At 52.3% G+C, this 17,565-nt stretch overlaps 1 protein-coding gene across 1 annotated transcript in view; it reads left to right on the plus strand.

The window, feature by feature from the left end:
• The first annotated feature begins 1,064 nt into the window (after positions 1 to 1,064).
• The window catches only part of GRHL1 (grainyhead like transcription factor 1), a 34,709-nt gene continuing 18,208 nt past the window's right edge, over positions 1,065 to 17,565 (plus strand). The window contains exons 1-8 of the mRNA XM_006765170.2: positions 1,065 to 1,087; positions 2,788 to 2,974; positions 5,856 to 5,926; positions 7,598 to 7,988; positions 9,015 to 9,091; positions 10,569 to 10,725; positions 10,836 to 10,947; positions 11,825 to 11,919. Of these exons, the coding sequence (XP_006765233.2) occupies positions 1,065 to 1,087; positions 2,788 to 2,974; positions 5,856 to 5,926; positions 7,598 to 7,988; positions 9,015 to 9,091; positions 10,569 to 10,725; positions 10,836 to 10,947; positions 11,825 to 11,919 (1,113 nt within the window). The remainder of the gene's footprint in view (positions 1,088 to 2,787; positions 2,975 to 5,855; positions 5,927 to 7,597; positions 7,989 to 9,014; positions 9,092 to 10,568; positions 10,726 to 10,835; positions 10,948 to 11,824; positions 11,920 to 17,565) is intronic.

Below are 17,565 nucleotides of genomic sequence, written 5' to 3' on the forward strand. Positions count from 1 at the left end.
GCCCTGCGCCGTCCCCCTGCGAGTGCGGACACGGAGGTGGAGACGTGGGCGGCGGTTAAGGGCTCCCATTCAGCGCGCAGAACCCTCGGATTCGGGGGGGTCGGGGTGCGGGGTGGACGAAGGCGCCTGTTGGAGTTTGTGATCAAACAAGTATTTTGACAGCGTGAGGTGGTGGCATAAGAGCTTACGTTTAGGGGACACGGGGTGAGTTTTCTTGGCAGCTTTTCTGTAAATATAAAGTTGTTCCAAAATTAAAAAAAAATTAAATATTTTTTAGCGTGCTGTGTTTCTGGGTGAGTAGGTTAGCTAATTAAGTGCGGAATATAGATCTTGAGTAGGTTCCTCTTTTGTCGGACTTGCATGTGGATATTCTGGGTTTTTCTGAATTATCTCTTAAGGGACGTATGGATGAGAGGACTCCCCCAGGGCAGTGATGAGCCCCAAGGACTAGCCATGGCGTGCCCTGTGAGAAAGGGGACCAAGGCGGCCGGGTTCATGGTTTTCTTAACATCTACGTTTGGATAAGGCAGGTTTCCAAAGCCAGAATTTTGGCCTTGGGCACATTTTGGAAATGTGAGGCACCGTCAGGGTGATCACACACACACACACACACACGACCATTCGCAAACACCATTTCATTTTCCGTGGCTTCTGCACATGTGGGCTGGGCGTGGGAGAAGGGAAGCTGAGAAACGAGCTCTATGGGAATGGAGCGCGCCAGGTGCCGGCCTGATCTGTTGGAAGTGGCTATTAACACTGTTAATAACAGCTTAGCGCAGTGGTTCCCAACCTTGGCTGCACATTAGAGTCACCTGGGAATCTTTCTAAAATCCTGATTTCTGGGCCCCATCCTCCGGAAATGCTGTTTCTTTGTTACTCATGTTGTGGCCCCACCCCATCACACAGAAACAGCATTTCCGGAGGATGAGGCCCAGAAATCAGGATTTTAGAAAGATTCCCCGGTGACTCTAACGTGCAGCCAAGGTTCGGAACCACTGGCTTAGCAGGAGCACCAGCAAGTCATCCCCAGACACCCTGGCTCCCTGGCTGGTTGCTCTGCGCCGATGGCCCAGCGGATGCCCCCTCCGTACGCGGCTTTCTTCCCTCTCTCTCCAAAACAGCCCCTGGTGTTCATTTTGTGTTAAAAGAGTACACCACCGCGAGACTTCTTTTTCTACCAGATACAAGCGCCCATGACTTTATGCCCAGACATGAGTAAAAACATTGGCTTTGAAATAAGACCTAATTTCGACTGAGGATAAATTAAGTTGTTGGATTTCCCCCCACTTCCCTTTTCAAAGGTGTTTCCCTGTTTTAAAAATCTGTATCTGTTTTTAAAGGGCCTGGGTGGTTGCCAAGCCCCAACCTTTGTTGATGACTTGAAAAGATAATCAGTCTTTTCTGCATTCACTTTTAGAGTAGGTAGGTCACCTTTAGGCAATTTACATATTTCATTTGCGTGTTGCAATGAGACCTTAATTTTGCTTGTTAGAATAGTGATCGTTCAGAGGAGTTCTGAACACTTTAATTTTTTTCCCCTTAAATAAACAAAACAACACACTTCATTTGGCTGGAGTGAGTGTTCCACTTTTTCTCTTTATTGACTTATTAAATAGTGCCAACTGCACAGTTGTTGAGACTGTTTGCATTTCAAGTTTTTAAGTCAGTCATGTTTGCTTTAGTCTCTTAAATCAAATCTCCTATAAGAGTTTACTAAGACCTACGTTGATTTTCTCTGGATTTTTTTCCCCACCAAACTACAGTGTTAAGATGAAACAGGTCTCGCCCCAAGTGGAAACCCGGTAAAGATTTTTAAAAACCAGACTTCCCCTCCTGTTTTCTTAAAAACCTTTCTGTTCAGTGGCTTCATTTATTGTTGTAGATTCTTAAGCGTTTATCTCTAAGATAAACAGTTAACTCCCATGCCAGAAAATTATGCCTGCTTATTGATTTACAGTCCCCTTTGGCACATTCCATGCTCAATCTGCGGGTAATCAGTAGAATATTTCCTCTCATGTCCCCGGGAGGATTAAACGGAGTGGTATCCCTTTTTCCTCCCGCCCCTTCCTCCTCTGTCTGGCGGTAGGAGAGTTTTTAAGGCACGGCCTCAGCAGGAGAAGGAGGCAGTAACATGTAGCGGCATGATGCCTGCACCGTACATATCCTCTCGAAGAGGGTCCGGCCTGATTGCGTTTCTGAACAGAATCAGCGCTCTGTTTTGCCTCGCTTGGTGTCCTTGGCTTTTGCTTCTCTGAGTGTTTGAATGGCCTGGATTTCCTTGGAGGATCTCTTTTCCCTGCGACAGAGTATATACGCCCTGGGTCCCACGTGTGGGTTAGCTGCAGCTCGCCTGGCTGCCCAAATACCTTCTATCTTCCTGGGTGACCCATTGGCCTGCAACTAAGTGGGCTGTCTTCTGGTCTTGTCATATATATATTATTGATTTCAGAGAGGAAGGGAGAGGGAGAGAGAGAGAGAAACATCAGTGTGAGAGAGTCATTGATCGGTTGCGCCTACACTGGAGATCGAGCCCGCAACCCCGGCATGTGCCCTGACCGGGATTGAACCGGGACCCCCTGGTTCATAGGTCAGCTCTCAACCACTGAGCCACGCCGGCCTGGCCGGGCTTCTGGCCTTGTCTTAATTTACTTGATTGGGTTATTGGCGAAACAATGGACTCTTTTATTGGGACATCAGTGGATTGGTTGTTTGGTTCTTTAAAAGTTAGCTTATGGCGCCTTGCAATAGAAATCTGTACCTACGTTTGTTTTCTTAATGTCTCTGAAGCAAACGGCCGGTGTTGGTTCTTCAGAATGAAGCGCTGTACCCGCAGCGGCGCTCCTACACCAGCGAGGACGAGGCCTGGAAGTCCTTCCTGGAGAACCCGCTCACCGCAGCCACCAAGGCGATGATGAGCATCAACGGCGACGAGGACAGCGCGGCCGCCCTGGGCTTGCTCTATGACTACTACAAGGTCGGTGCGCCCCCCGGTGCGCCCCCCTCACCCCTAACGACAGCGCCGCCCCCCTCACCCCTAACCACAGTGCCGCCCCCGTCACCCCTAACGACAGCGCGTGCGCCTGGCTCAGCGGCACCAAAACAGTCATTTGCTGGAGGATGTCGTGCAGGTTGCTTCTTAGGGACTATAAAGAGTTTAATGAGGGCGTTGAGTTACTGCGGCTCAGAGCTGAGCCTCTCCGATCCTAGAACAAAGGGCTGTTTCCAGACGGGAGGGGTGGCCGTCCGTCCCTCGCTCTCTGAAGGGAAGCCGTGTGAAGGAAGGTGGCGGGTGTCTCACTGAGAGGAACACTGACCGGAGGCTTCCTGTCAGAGCGCAGCGTTCATTCCGACGGAACCGAAGTGATTTCCTTTTCCCGAAATGGGTTATAGAAAGCCTTCGATTGGATTTGGTTTAGTTGTAGGACTCACGAAAAACAAATGACATTTTCTAGTCTTGGACTTCCTAGTCCTCGGATCAGGTTGTATTTTGTTTCCTGTTTCTAGAGATTTGGATGAGTCTTAATTAAATAGAGTCTGTCCTCTGCCTGGAGTTTCATACGGTTTTATCTTATTTTTTATTTAAATATATTTTTATTGATTTCAGAGAGGAAGGGAGAGGGAGAGAGAGGTAGAAACATCAGTGATTGAGGGAGAATCATGGATCGGCTGCCTCCTGCACGCCCCACACTGGAGATCGAGCCGGCAACCTGGGCCTGTCCCCTGTTCGAACCACGACCTCCTGGTTCATAGGTTGATGCTCAACCCCTGAGCCACGCCGGCCGGGCGACACCACTGCTCTGTATCACCCTCCTGTCCTAGCAGCTCTCGCTGCCACTCACTGATCCCCTGGGCTCACTGACCCCACACTGTGTATGTTACTCTGAGGCCTCCAGAACCCCAGCAGCCTATGCGGCATTACCCCCAGTCTGCAGATGAGAAAACTGAAGCTCTCAGGTCACACCCTAGTGTGTGCTGCAGCCAGGTTTCCAGGCCTGGGCTGGTTCGTGCCAGAGTGATCCTCTTCGGTGTGCCGTGCCGTCTCCCGGGGGATGCGCTGTGCTTGCCGATTCACTTGGCCGTTCTTCTTTCTGACCAATAGCAGATACTCGGGGGCGGCTACCGAGGACACTTGATTTTTGCCATCATTTCGTTTTGAAAACTACCAAACCCATAGAAAGCTTAAAATAACAGGGTCATTCGCTCCTTAATGCTTCACCTGGTGGACCAGTTGCCCGCCTTCTGTTACATTCTGGCTGTTTCCTTTCCCGAATATAAGAGATGCGGAGGGGAAAGCAAAGAAGATAGTGTGATTATCAAAGTTAGGGTGGGGCCTGCACAAAGGATTTCATTACTTTCTGGTGTGAGGTCATGTGGTCAGCCTGTGTTTCAGGGAGGAGGCCAGCATTTTTCTCTCTGACTGTGAATGGAACTTATGGAGTAACTAATGATGCTGGGAGAACCCTTGTCTGGGCAGCGTAGCCACGAAGGGTCGCCTTGAAGTGGAACCTATTATGTAATCTGTTCTTTGATGGCTTGTTTTATTGACGCGGTCAGTGTAAAAGCCATACGTTCCTACGTGCTAATTATGAAGTTTGAAGTTACATATTTATAACTGAAACTTCTGCGAGTGCCAGGAAGACTGATGCCATGATACTAGTGGCGGTGGCCGCGCGCGCGGGTGTGTGTGTGTGTGTGTGTGTGTGTGTGTGCTTTAAATAAAGGTCCTAAGCGTATTCTACGTTCGAGGAGGAGAAAAGCTTTCGTGTCTGCGCGTTAAGGGAGACCGTCTTCATAGTGCTCGGGGTCCAGCCGCTTTTGACAGGTGTCGGGCGCTTTGTTTTGAAATGAACTGACTGCTTCATTTTTTTAAGTGTAACCATCAGTCATTCTTACATAACAGCGTTGGTAAAGCTTTAAAAGCATATTATTAATGCAGGAAACAATCCTTTTTTCCCTTCAAAGCTAAAATAAGTTTCAAACATCTTAGCCATGTTGGAGTGCGCGGTGAGAGGAAGTCTCAGTGGGTTGGTGTCTGCAGTCCTCCCAGCAATGTTTGCCCGCGGTGAAAGCCGGTGCGAGAAGAGCAGAATCGAAAAAGGAATAGCCCTGGCCGGTTTGGCTCAGTGGATTGAGCGTTAGTCTGTGAACCAAAAGGTCCCGGGTTCGATTCTGGTCGAGGACACGTACCTTGGTTGCAGGCTCCTCCCCGGCCCAGGCCCTGGTCAGGGCGTGTGCAGGAGGCAACCCATCGATGTGTGTCTCTCACATCGACGTTTCTCTCTGTCTTTCCCTCTCTCTTCCACTCTCCCTAAAAATCAATAGAAAAATATCCTCTGGTGAGGATTAATAACAACAGTAACAAAAAGAACAGAGTAAACTGGGTTCGATTTGTCCTCTGGGTAACGGACGTGATCACCCCGAAGTGTCTAAGGAAACGATCACGCGAAGCCAGCCTTTGGCTCTTGGGAGGCGCCGCTAACGTGACCGACCCTTTGCTTTGACGTTCGATCTGAAAGGAAGAGCAGCAGCGAGGAGCAGCGAGAACGCTGACAGCCCCGTGTGTTTTCAGTAGCTTCCCGTCCGTTACGTTATGCCGGTCAGCGGATAAAACCGGGCCAGCGGTATTCCTTCTAAGAGGTGAACCCACACGCGGGCCGTAGACGTGTGACCCCTGAGTCTGTTGGGCAGCGAAGCAGTTGGCTTTTCCGTATCCACCCGGCGAGCGAAGGGACGCTCTGGGGGCAGACACTGCCCGCTCCTCCTTCCCCCCGAGCCTGGGGGTGGGGAGGCTGAAGGAGGCTGTGCCTACACTTCACGGAGTAAGGACTGACTCTTGTCACGTGTCCCTATCTCAGGTTCCAAGAGAGAGACGGTCATCCACAGCCAAGGCCGATGGTGAGCACCCGGAGGCAGATCACAGCAAAAGGTAATGTCTGCTGAGAGCACGAAGCCGTTCTCTGGAGAAGTGCCGGCGTCTGTGCAAACGAGACGAGCGTTTGTTAAATGAACAGGCGCAAGTGGAAGGGACGGGCGAGCTGGGCCCTGAATGTCTGCGTTCAGGTGTCCTCACCGGCTCGCCTCTCACCAGGTGTGCTCCGCCGCCCGGGAAGGTACCAGCTCCTGTGGGGGTGGTGCCTTTCTCCTCCAAAGGAGTGTTTTTCGTACCAACACGAGTGTTTGCTTATTTGTCTTGGATGTTCTCTCAGAAGGATGTGGCTTACAGCAATGCGGCGGGGGGAGGGGGGCCATTAAAAACATGGAGCACCAACGGTCTGAACAACTTAATAGTAAATTCTTAAAATAGTAAATTAAGCAAAACTTAATAGTAAATTCGACTGTATTTTAAACTCCTATTGAAGTTATTTTTAAAAATGTTTTAGGTTAAAACTTTCAGGAAATTAAATTAAGGCTTGATGTTGTAGCCATAAAAAATTTTTAAATGTACCTTTAAAATTGCCCTGTGTTTGCCCCAGCTGGTGTGGCTCATTGGGTAGAGGGTTGGCCCACATACTGAAGGGTCCCTGGTTCAATTCTGGTCAAAGGCACGTACCTCGGTTGCAGGCTCCATCCCCAGCCCTGGTTGGGGTATGTGTGGGAGGCAACCAATTGGTGTTTCTCTCTCTCTCTCTCTCTCTCTCTCTCTCTCTCTCTCTCGCTCCCTTCCGCTTTCTCTAAAAATCAGTAGAAAAATATCCTCGGGTGAAGGTTAAAATTTTTAAAACATTAAAAATTGCCCTGTGTCCTATTAGTAATAAAGGAATAGAACATTTTTAGAGAAAGAATGCGCACTCGGAACCCCACTGTGCTGATGGAGTCTGTTTACCCTTTGGTCTGCATGCACATTTTATGTGGTCGTGATTGTAGTTACAGATAGCATTTGGTAGTAAGCATTTTTCTACTTAGTATTTTCCATGTTGCTGTTTTAATCTTCATAATTACCCCTTGGCAAAGGGCTTATGGCTTTTATTTTTACTTTTTATTATGGGAATTTTCAAACAGCAAAAGTAGAGAAATACTATAAACCCACACATACCATTATGTCGGAACAGTTACCAACATAATTCCTCTTGTTTAATCTACTCTTGTCTTCTTCAACTTTTTTTAAAATCATTTTTTTATTTCAGAGAGAGGAAGAGAAACATCAGGGGTGTATGCGAGGCAACCGATCGATGTTCCTCTCTTACATCGATGTGTTGTTTTTTCTCTCTCTCCCTCCCTTCCTCTCTGTCTCTAAAATCAATAAAAATATACCTACCTGGCCAGGGTGGCTCAGTGATTGAGCGTTGACCCAAGAACCAGGAGGTCAGGTTTTGATTCCCAGTCAGGGCACTTGCCTGGGCTGCAGGCTCGATCCCCAGTAGGAGGGTGCAGGAGGCAGCCAGTCAGTGACTCTCTCATCATTGATATTTCTATCTCTATAGCCCTCTCCCTTCCTCTCTGAAATAAAAATATATATATTTAAAAACAAACAACAACACAAACAGATCCTCAGGTGACAATTTTGAAGGAAGGAATGAATGAATGAATGAATGAGTAAATAAGTAATAAAAGTTGTCCAAGTGCTATATTAGCAGTGAGACGGGTTTTCTCCTTACAGAGGCAGCATGCCGAACGTGACTGAGCAGCCCCTCATTTCTGCCGGAGAAAACAGAGTGCAGGTTCTGAAAAATGTGCCATTTAACATTGTCCTTCCCCACGGCAACCAACTGGGCATCGATAAGAGAGGCCATCTGACCGTTCCGGACACAACCGTCACCGTCTCCATAGCGACGATGCCGACCCACTCCATCAAGACAGAAACGCAGCCGCACGGCTTTGCTGTGGGGGTCCCTCCGGCGGTGTACCACCCCGAGCCCGCTGAGCGGGTGCTGGTTTTCGACCGGAACCTCAGCACCGACCAGTTCAGCTCTGCGGCTCAGCCCCCAAACGCTCAGAGGCGAACGCCAGACTCCACTTTCTCAGAGACCTTCAAGGAGGGCGTGCAGGAGGTACGCATCTTCCTGAGGTGGCCCCGTGTTTGTCTGAGTATCGGGTTCCACCTCTTCCTTGTTATGTAAGCCTGAAACTCAGCCTGAAGTGCATGGATTAGGGACAAAAGTGGTGGTGTGTTTTTTTTTTAAAGAGAAAAGGACCCTGACTGTAATTTGTAAACTAAACCTATAAAACCAGGCATTATCATCAGGGGCACATGGCTAATCTTACCAGCAGCTGAGTTAACGATTATGATTTCAGCTACGTGATTTGCTGGAGAAGGAGAAAGAGAAACCCCACACGCGGTTTTTCATCCACAACAGAGAGATCCTTAGTGTGTTTTCGGCTTTTGTCCTAGACCAGAACCAGCTCCCTGCAACTGGTCTTCGTGTAAAATGGGTTCTCGTGTATTTATTTGGTGGCTGCTGGGTTGGTAGTCTTGTCAGGGAGGTAGGTGGATCTCGATGGCAAGTGTGTTGTGTGAAATTTACAAATGAACTGCAAATGCTTCTGAGGGTTGAGGGTGATGAACATCGCGCTCAGGTAAAAGTTAGGCCCTGAGGGTGTTTGAAACTGTATTTAACGGTGGGGCAGGGAGTGGGGGCGGGGGTGCCTCTGCTCGTGGAGAGGGGAGTGGAGGAGTAACACTCCTGAGAAAGTCCCCCAGCCTGTGTGAACTTGATGCCCTGTCTGAACTTGGTGCCACGCTGGCGCTGACGCCTAAGGGTCCTGAGACATTGGTTGCAGGTTCTTGAATTTGAACAGAACTAGGATGTGTGGGGAAGGTGGGAGGGGAATCAGTGGAACACTGTGGGTTACTTACATCGATGGTTTTAACTTAATTGGAGGGCATATAAAGTGGATACAGTAATCTTTAATTTTTTCTCTTAAATTTTCATAGAGGTAAGACTTTGATTTTCAAGCAAATGTTGAACGAGCAGTGGGTTGCTGTAAGCCACGGGCTTTTACGCTGTCCCAGATGCTGGCCTCCGGGCCGCCTGGCACCGGGGTAAGAGCTGTGGCTCATCACCTTGATATTTCAGGTTTTCTTCCCCTCGGACCTCAGCCTGCGGATGCCTGGCATGAACTCAGAGGACTATGTTTTTGACAGTGTTTCTGGGTAATAGTTGTCTTTTCATTTGGTTTTTAACTTTCAGCTTTTGTGACATTTCCTTTTTGATCATCTGATCTTGGAAAATCAGAGGTGGCTTTCGCGGGCTTTCTCCTGTGCTCACTGCAGTTCCCGGGGCAGTAATGCCTTTCTCTGCTGAGGACGGTGCTTCGCACTTTCCGTGGGAGCCGCGGGCTGCGGCCATGCCCCTCCTTCTCGGTGTCGGTGTCGTGCTTCTCCTCCCTGGGTGTCCTCTGTGATGGTGGTCATGGTCGGTGGAGCTGAGAGGAGAGGGAGGGCGTCAGGTAGAGCTGAGGTGCCAGATCTGCTTCCAGAGGCATCATTCGTGAGGATTTAGGAATGACACCAGGTGGCTAGCGGCTTCCACTTTTTAATGAGCCTCACTCAGGATAATGTAAATAAGCCAGCTTTTTCCTGACCTGATGACCTCTTTTAATCTCATCACCAGGCATCTCACACTCGGAATATGGGTATTTCCCAAGTTAGTTATGAACATATATCAACACCTTCGGATCTTTCTGAAAGAGTTTAAGATTTCATTTTATAATTTTGCTTCATATATTTTTTGTGTGTATATGTTTTGATGTTAAAAATTTTGTATTTAAAAGTCGAGGATTTAAAGAAAATATTAAAGTCTAAGATTTGATGGGAATTGAGACTTCCCGTAGAGGCCTGCCTCAAGGGGCAGGAATCAGACTCACATGCCTCCAGGGTCCAGGCCAGGGGTGGGCCGTCTGCGGGATCAGATAGCGAGCGCTCCAGGCTCTCCCTCCGTGCGGCCATGTCGCAAGGCCCGGCTCTGCTGCCGCAGCACAAAAGCAGCTGCCGATGACTCGAACCCGAGGGCGTGGCTGTCTTCCATCCATTTTACCTCTTACTTACAAAAACAGGTTTACTGTATTCATAAAAACGGGTGTGATTTGCCAACCGCAGACCTAGACAGGTGATGAGACAACTGCAGGGGGCCCTAGGGATGGCGCCCGAAGGTAACAGGAAATGCAGGGCACGTGGAGTGCCCGTCCGAGGGCCTTTAATGGCACAAGAACAGCCAGAAAGTGCTGTGCAGAGCGAAGCGAATGCGGTCGGGGCGCTGCCGGCCACCTGCTGGCGTCTCTGCTGGTGACGACCAGCCTGGCGGCCTGTCCCGCAAGGCTTCCTTCCAGTCCTTTTCACGTATGAGCGTCTGGAATATTCTCCGCCTCCCAGCTTCCCCCTGTGAGCATCACTCTGGCATTTCCACAGGCCCCTGTGGTCCCCCATGGGAGACACTTGAGGCTTTCTTGTGGCTCAGATTAGATTTACCAGGGAAAAGCGGCCACTGCTCTGGGTCAGAGGCCGTGGTCAGTTGGCCGTGTCCAGGGGGCCTGCTGTTTCCCACATCCGCCCGCAGCGCTTCGAGGCTGAGCTAAAGCACGGGGGGCACGTCTGAGGGAGCGGTCCGAGACCTGCGGCTTTCTCTGCTCAGGAACAACTTCGAGTACACGCTGGAAGCCTCCAAATCGCTTCGCCAGAAGCCGGGAGACAGCACCATGACCTACCTGAACAAAGGCCAGTTCTACCCCGTCACCCTGAAGGAAGTGAGCAGCAACGAGGGGATCCACCACCCCATCAGCAAAGTGCGGGTGAGTCCGGGGCAAGCTCTCGGCGCTCACCATTGCCAGGTCTGGGGCGGGTCCAGCTCTCAATCACACACCCCCCCTCGCCTTCCGTTAAAATGCCTTCTCTCTCCTAGAGTGTGATCATGGTGGTGTTTGCGGAGGACAAGAGCCGGGAGGATCAGCTGCGGCACTGGAAGTACTGGCACTCGCGGCAGCACACGGCCAAACAAAGGTGCATTGACATCGGTACGTAGCTCGGAGCCGCAGCCAGCGCTCCCGTCCAGTTATTGTTGGCGGCGATCAGCTTCCTGCCGAAAGCATTTGAATGTGTGTGCCAGCGGCTGACCTGTTCCAGAACTGTCCTCGGCCTCCTGGAATCTGCTCTTCACGTGGCTTCCTTCTCGGGGACCTGTGTCCCTGCCGCTTTCCGTGTGGCTCCGGGCCAAGCGCTGCAGAGCCGCTCACACGGGGTGTCCGCTTTCGATCTGCAGGTTTCCGGAAGGGCGCTGCCTGACGGATTCTGACCATCTGGAGTGATAGTGAGGGAGAGGGAAAAGCAGTCACCACGCGCAAGACCATGCTGCTGGCGGGCCGCTCCCTGGCAGGCTCCCCTCCTGCACGCTGGGCTCCTGTGTGTGCACAGACCCAGAGAGGCCTCTCCGGGCCGAGCAGCGGCGCCACGTCCATCGTGCAGTCGCTTTGCGAAAACCCCATTCCTGCCGTGTCACCTTTTCCTGTAGCACTATTGTCGTATGACGGCCCCTCCCCTTAGCATCACTCCTGTCCTCCACCTCTTGTGATGATCGTGGTCTCTCTCAAAGGAATTGGAAGAACTGCGTCCTCCCCTTGGCTCTCTGGAGTCGTGTTGTGACCTCGGACAGCGGTTCACCCGTTTGCAGGCCTGTCTGGCCTCCTTTACATAACGAGATGCCATTAGAGACACCTAAGCTGCCTCTGTTGCAGAGATTGTTTTTCTTTGTGTTTTAAACTTCTTTCAGCTCAACCAAGTGTTAATTTAAGGTGCCCAGGGGTGACCACGGGAAACACTGCTGTCACTGTGACCTGCGATCATGTCCCGTTGGACTGAGAAGTCACAGCTGCCTTTTCTGTTTGTCCCTCGTAGCCGACTACAAAGAAAGCTTCAACACCATCAGCAACATCGAGGAGATCGCGTATAACGCCATTTCTTTCACCTGGGACATCAACGACGAGGCAAAGGTAGGCCGTGCAGCCCGGATGGTGCCGCCGCCCTGAGGGTGGGGTTGGAGGGGCTTAATGACCTGACAACTGACGTTCTCACGGTTCTGCGTGTTTTTGTTTCTTTTTAAAAAATATATTGGTTTTTAGAGAAAGAGAGAGAAACATCGATGGGTTGTTCCACTTATTTATGCATTTATGGGTTGATTCTCGTAAGTGCCCCAACCAGGGATCGAACCTGCAGCCTTGGCCGATCGGGATGATGCTCCAACCAGCTGAGCCACCTGGCCAGGGCCCGCATGTGTTCATGTCTTTGCTGAGGAATCGGGAGACCAGCTCGGCCAAGAGGACAGATGGAGCCGTGGGGTGAAGCGCACGGAAACGGGGCGGCCTGGGGAGAAGAGCAGCTGTTCCTGCGCAGCCTGTGCGTCCTGCCCGGACCGGCGCCCGCTGGGTCCCATTTTCTCTCACGATTTCACGTTTTCTGGAAGTACAGCTCTTTCCCAGATGCTGTGGAACTACCTTCTCCCTTTTCTATCTTCTCCTTCCTCCGAACCAGTTTGTCAACCCACTTCCCAGGAGTGCGGTGTGTGCGCCACCAGAGCGGGGCCAGCGCAGAGATGGGGGGCTGCCTCCTGCGGGCGGCCTGCGACCGCCTCCCCTTCGCTGCGCTGCGTTCCCTCGTTTGCCAGCGGACGGCTTGCATCTCCTCCCTCCTCCGAGGCCGGGCGGGTTGCGGGCCGAGGCCGAGGCTGGGGCTGGCGGTGCGTCTTCAGAAAGGCCCCTGGTACACGTGTCGGTGGCAGTGGTGGGTCCCTTGTCACCTTTGAAGACCGTCGTTGAAGAGTCACTTAAGCGTCATCATAGGCTTTTACACGTGAAGGGGCGCCCCCCGTTCAGAGGGTCATGTGGATAATGCGAATTTTTAGTGCCTTTTAAGAAAAAGTCAGCATATTCTTAGGTCATTTCTGCCTTTCCTTGCCGTAGGAATTCCTCTCTTCACTGAATGATTAGAGTTCTGGTATTTATTTCATTCATTTAAGTACATTGTATTAGATGCTAAACTACTGCAGAGTTTTACTTTTCACTGTCTAGGGTTTCTTCTAAAAAATCGCACGGCTGGATTCGAGAACCTCGTGAAGTTGTGAGTAATCGCCTTCCTCCCTTCCTGTGGCGTCGGTTGAAGGCAGATGTGTCTTTAAGACTGCGGATGTGACCAGTCGCTGCTGGGACCACCTCGGTCCTGCACACGCGTCCTCAGGCTGCTCAGTCCAAAGCCCTGTGCTTGGTTAGGCGTTGAATTCACTGCAGAGGAGCTGTGAGGGGGAAGAGTAAACTTTCCATCTCCTATAATTGTTGAAATCATTTTGAAATTAAATATAATAGGCTCCTAACAGCCTTTAAGAGAAGGGCTGGCCCAGGGCCCTCCGGGAACTTCTGTTCTTACCGAAGAAAACGCTGAGAAGCTGGAGGAGCTGAGGAAGCACGCCGGTCCGAGGTCACGGTTCGGACTTGTGACCTTGCAGTCAAATGCTCTACCACTGAGCTGTACCCCCGACTTGTAACCTTGAGTTAGTCCTCTGGTCCACCAGCTTCCTTTCCTCCCCTTTGGCCCAGGAAAGTAAGGGGGCTCGGGGGCCGCTCCCGTCCCGTCCCATGGAAGGTGGTGGGACTGACCCACTTGTCAGTGCGCCGGCGCTGGGTGGGTGCTGTTGGTTGGCTGTGTCACTCCGGGAGGAGGCAGGAAAGCTGGTGACAGGTGGGGATAATGGCTCCTTTTGTTTGGAAGCCTTCCTGTTTGTACTGAAGGGAGACACTGTTGGAGGCGGGCCCTCAGTGGCCTTAATCACATTGTTAATTGGCGTAGCCAACCTCGGCTCCATTTCCCGTGCAGACCCCCAGCGCTGACTGACAGGGAGGGGAGGTGCCGTTTCTTAATGAGGCCGCTGCCGTTTGAAGCTGGTGTCAGGCATGCCTGTCAGGGAGGCCTGGGTTTCTGGCTAGGCTGCTGTTTTCTGTTTTTACACTTAAAGTAATTGGTGCCTTAGGGCAGTCGAGGGCGCACATGGACGTGCAGAATCCTGTAGGTTGTTTTTACTTCTTTTTCTGAAAGTGTCCGCTCTCTTGTTCTAATTTAGGATCCGCGTGTTGATTCTCAACTCCAGGTTAGCCTCCCCCCACAAACAGGAGGGTGTATTGGAGATGGTGGCGTTCCCCCTCCCCCTCCCATGGCTATTTAAAGGGAACTGAGGATGAGTAAAACCAGAATCCTGGTCCCGCGGTGACACGGTCCCCCCTGCCGCTTCTGCTCACGATGGGTTGAGTCTTGAACCCTGGGCTTCTGTTCTGATTTGGGGAAAGTGCTCTCAAGGCTAGACTCCTACTGCCCCTGTACACCCCCATCAACGTAATCAGACCTCCGTTACCATGGAAACCTGAAGCACGGGCCGTGTAAAACATCGCTCGTTTTCAGGGTGCTGGTGAGGAGGACGTTGAGAAAGGCGGAAGTATTTTGGAAACAGTCCCCAGGAGCACTGACTGCTCCACACAGAGTTGGTTTGTTTGGTCATCGGGCATCTCCTGAAGAGTCAGACACCTCTGGACGAGTTGCCGGTGGTCAGACCCTCGCATTTCATTGTGAAGTGACTTAATCGGTGTCGGCCTCCTGTGTGTGCGGAGCGATCAGCTGCTGGAGGGGAGCTGGGCAGGAAGCAGCAGCTCCCTTTGAGACAGTGAAAGATGGCGCTCCGGTGCCCTGTAAGGGAGGAGGGGCTGCATGAAGGAGGCTGGGGGGAAGCTAAGCCTCCACGGGACTCCCGTAGAGCTCTCCCCAGAGCCCGCTGTGCACCTGCCCCGTGGGCAGGAACGCAGAGCCTCGTCCAGCAGGTCCCTGAGTGCCTGCTCTGTCCAAGCATGGTGGCAGGTCCCGGCGGAAACACTGGCTCTGTGTGCAGTGTATGTGGTTAAACAAGCTTTTGTGGGCTAGCCTGAGACCCTCAATGCAACATCCTGACTTCTAAGGAAAGTGAGCTTCTGTACCACGTTACAAATGCACGTCGGAGACACATAATTTATAAATCGGCTTCTTTGTTCTGCTCATTGTGGTCGTTCCAAAACCAAGTGAGAAATTCAGGAAAGGCCGCAGCTCTGGGCTGGGGATTTAACCCTGAGTTCATAACAGGGTTGAGGTTTGGTTAGCGAAGTGCCTCCCCAAAGCCTCGGGATCTGAAATAAATAGAGGAGCCCGGCCGGCGTGGCTCAGGGGCTGAGTGTTGACCTATGAACCAGGAGGTCACGATTCGATTCCTGGTCAGGGCACATGCCCAGGTTGCAGGTTCGATCCCCAGTATGAGGCGTGCAGGAGGCAGCCGGTCAATGATTCTCTTTCATCCATGTTTTTCTCTCTCTCCCTCTCCCTTCTTCTTTGAAATCAATAAAAATAGAATTTAAGCTAAATAGAGGAAAAAACAGTTACTGAGAGAGCACGAACTCCTTTGGCTGGCTGTTTCACTCGGGCGCTGTGGTGGGCACCTCATCTGTGCTCACACTTAGAGGCAGTCCCCCTACTCAGCGCCCACAGAAGCGCTCGGGTCTGCAGGTGGGAGCGTGTCGCCGCGTGGTCATTGGAATGCGGCCACCCGGCGAGGCGGGGCCTGGGCCTCGCATGGACGGACAGTGCCCAGCGGAGCAGCCCGAGAGGCGCAGGGAAGCCCTCGGGGAGAGCACCTGCTACGAGAAGGCGCATTCCGTGGTGGTGGATGAGTGTCGTTCAGCCACGGAGTGGGAATTAGAGACCAAAGCACAGGTGTGTGGAATCAAGTGAGAACTGGCAGCCACATTGGAGGGAGCCTGTCCCCCTCCCCCCGGGCGGCACTGGCCGGGAGTGGGGTGGGAACAAGCCTGATCTCCGTTCACCAGCTGGGCGGCCGACAGGGAAGCCACCGCCGCTCACAGCAGAGCTCAGTCTCTCTCTGGTCCACGGGCAGCATGACCTCCACGAGGATTAAGCAGACCTTTTATTTTTTATTGATTTTTTACAGAGAGGAAGGAAGAGGGATAGAGAGTTAGAAACATCAATGAGAGAGAAACATGGATCAGCTGCCTTAGGGGGTGTGCCCTCAACCAAGGTACATGCCCTTGACCAGAATCGAACCCGGGACCCTTCAGTCCACAGGCCGATGCTCTATCCACTGAGCCAAACCGGTTACGGCTAAGCAGACCTCTTAAAGATGTGCTGACCCTAGGGTATAACTACCCCATGGCTTCCCCATAGAGACGGCTAGAACGCTGACCACTGCACTGCCCAGTGCCATCCACACAGCTCGTTCACACATTAAAGCGAGCTAGATGGGGTCTCATTCTGGCTCCCTGTGCGCTGCCTCCAGGCTGAGAGGAACCTGCGGGGCAGGCTTCTCCGAAGCCTGAGAGGAGCCGCTTGCTCTCTGTCCCCACAGCCCTCAGCAGGGAGATGCGATGATGGTGATCCCCTCGGAGACAGGTGGCCCTGCGTCCCTTCCTGGGGGCGTGCTCTTCTCCCGGGGCTGACAGCCGCTCCCACACGCTGTGTGTCCAGCTTTTGGCTTTTCGCTTTTCGCCTTCAGCCTGGTGCTTGGCCCCTGGCGAGGGGGAGGGGCAGGCAGAGATGCGGCCAAACCAGAGGTCTGTCCCCAGAGGGCCAGCCGGGCAGAGCACTCTCCTCCCCTTTCCTCTGCTGTCAGCTCGAAGGCTGGTCCCCTGAGCCCCGTGTCTACGTGTAGCCTTGAGGCGCTTGTTTCAGAAGAAAAGGTTAGAACAGAGTGCAGAGCCTCTGGGGCCCAGAAGCCTCGCCACTGGCAGGTGGTGTCTGGATGGAGCCTTCGCCTCCTTGTCACAGGGAGGCACAGGACTGTCACTGAGGGGTGGGTCTGAGGGCTCCCGGGCGCCCAGGGCTCATTCAGGCGGGGCGGGCCCCCCCCCCCCTGCGACTGGAGCTGAAGACTCCGTGCGTGGGAGGCAGGTGTACTTGTTGAATAGAGTTTGCTGTCTGGTCTGCACATACTCTTTGGAGGTCATTGTGAGAGGAGTTTCCAGTTTGCTTGAACTGAGCGAATCGCGGGCCTCTACAGGGATCCTGTCCTGGGGAGCATCCACCAAGCGCCGGGGAGGCGGGCGTGGCCTGTCTGGGCGCAGTAGGCGGGGCAGGGCTGGTTTGCTTCCCAACCCGAAGTTTCCAGTGTGACTGGGGGGCGGAGGGAGAGCGGTGAGTCAGGATCTTGTAATTGCAATTAAGTGTGGGCAGATTGAATTTAAAACAAAAGTGTTTACTCCCTGCCACAGTGGAAGGGAAGTCGGGGAGCTTTGTTCCTTTAAGCCCGGGAGGAGAGGCGGTCACGGAGGCAGGCGCGGCTCACTGGCTGAGCTGGACGGCCTGGGTCCCCGTCCTGGCCCCCTTGGGACGGACGCTCGAGTGGCCCTGGAGGCTTCCGGATGACACTCGTTCCACCCCTGGGGTTTCCCTTCGTGCAGTTTATCCGAGTGAAAAATAAGACAGTAGCTTGGTGCCAGACGATAGTCATGTTCCTTCTAGGAATAGTTGGGTGCGTATCGGAAATGGAAGTTATTTTTCTTGATGGGAAATTCGTGGAGAATGCCTCTACTCCGCTGGCAGGAATACATGCTTTCCTTGGC

This window comes from Myotis davidii, unplaced genomic scaffold (genome assembly GCF_000327345.1).
Source record: "Myotis davidii unplaced genomic scaffold, ASM32734v1 scaffold61, whole genome shotgun sequence".
Classification (NCBI taxonomy): Eukaryota; Metazoa; Chordata; class Mammalia; order Chiroptera; family Vespertilionidae; genus Myotis; species Myotis davidii.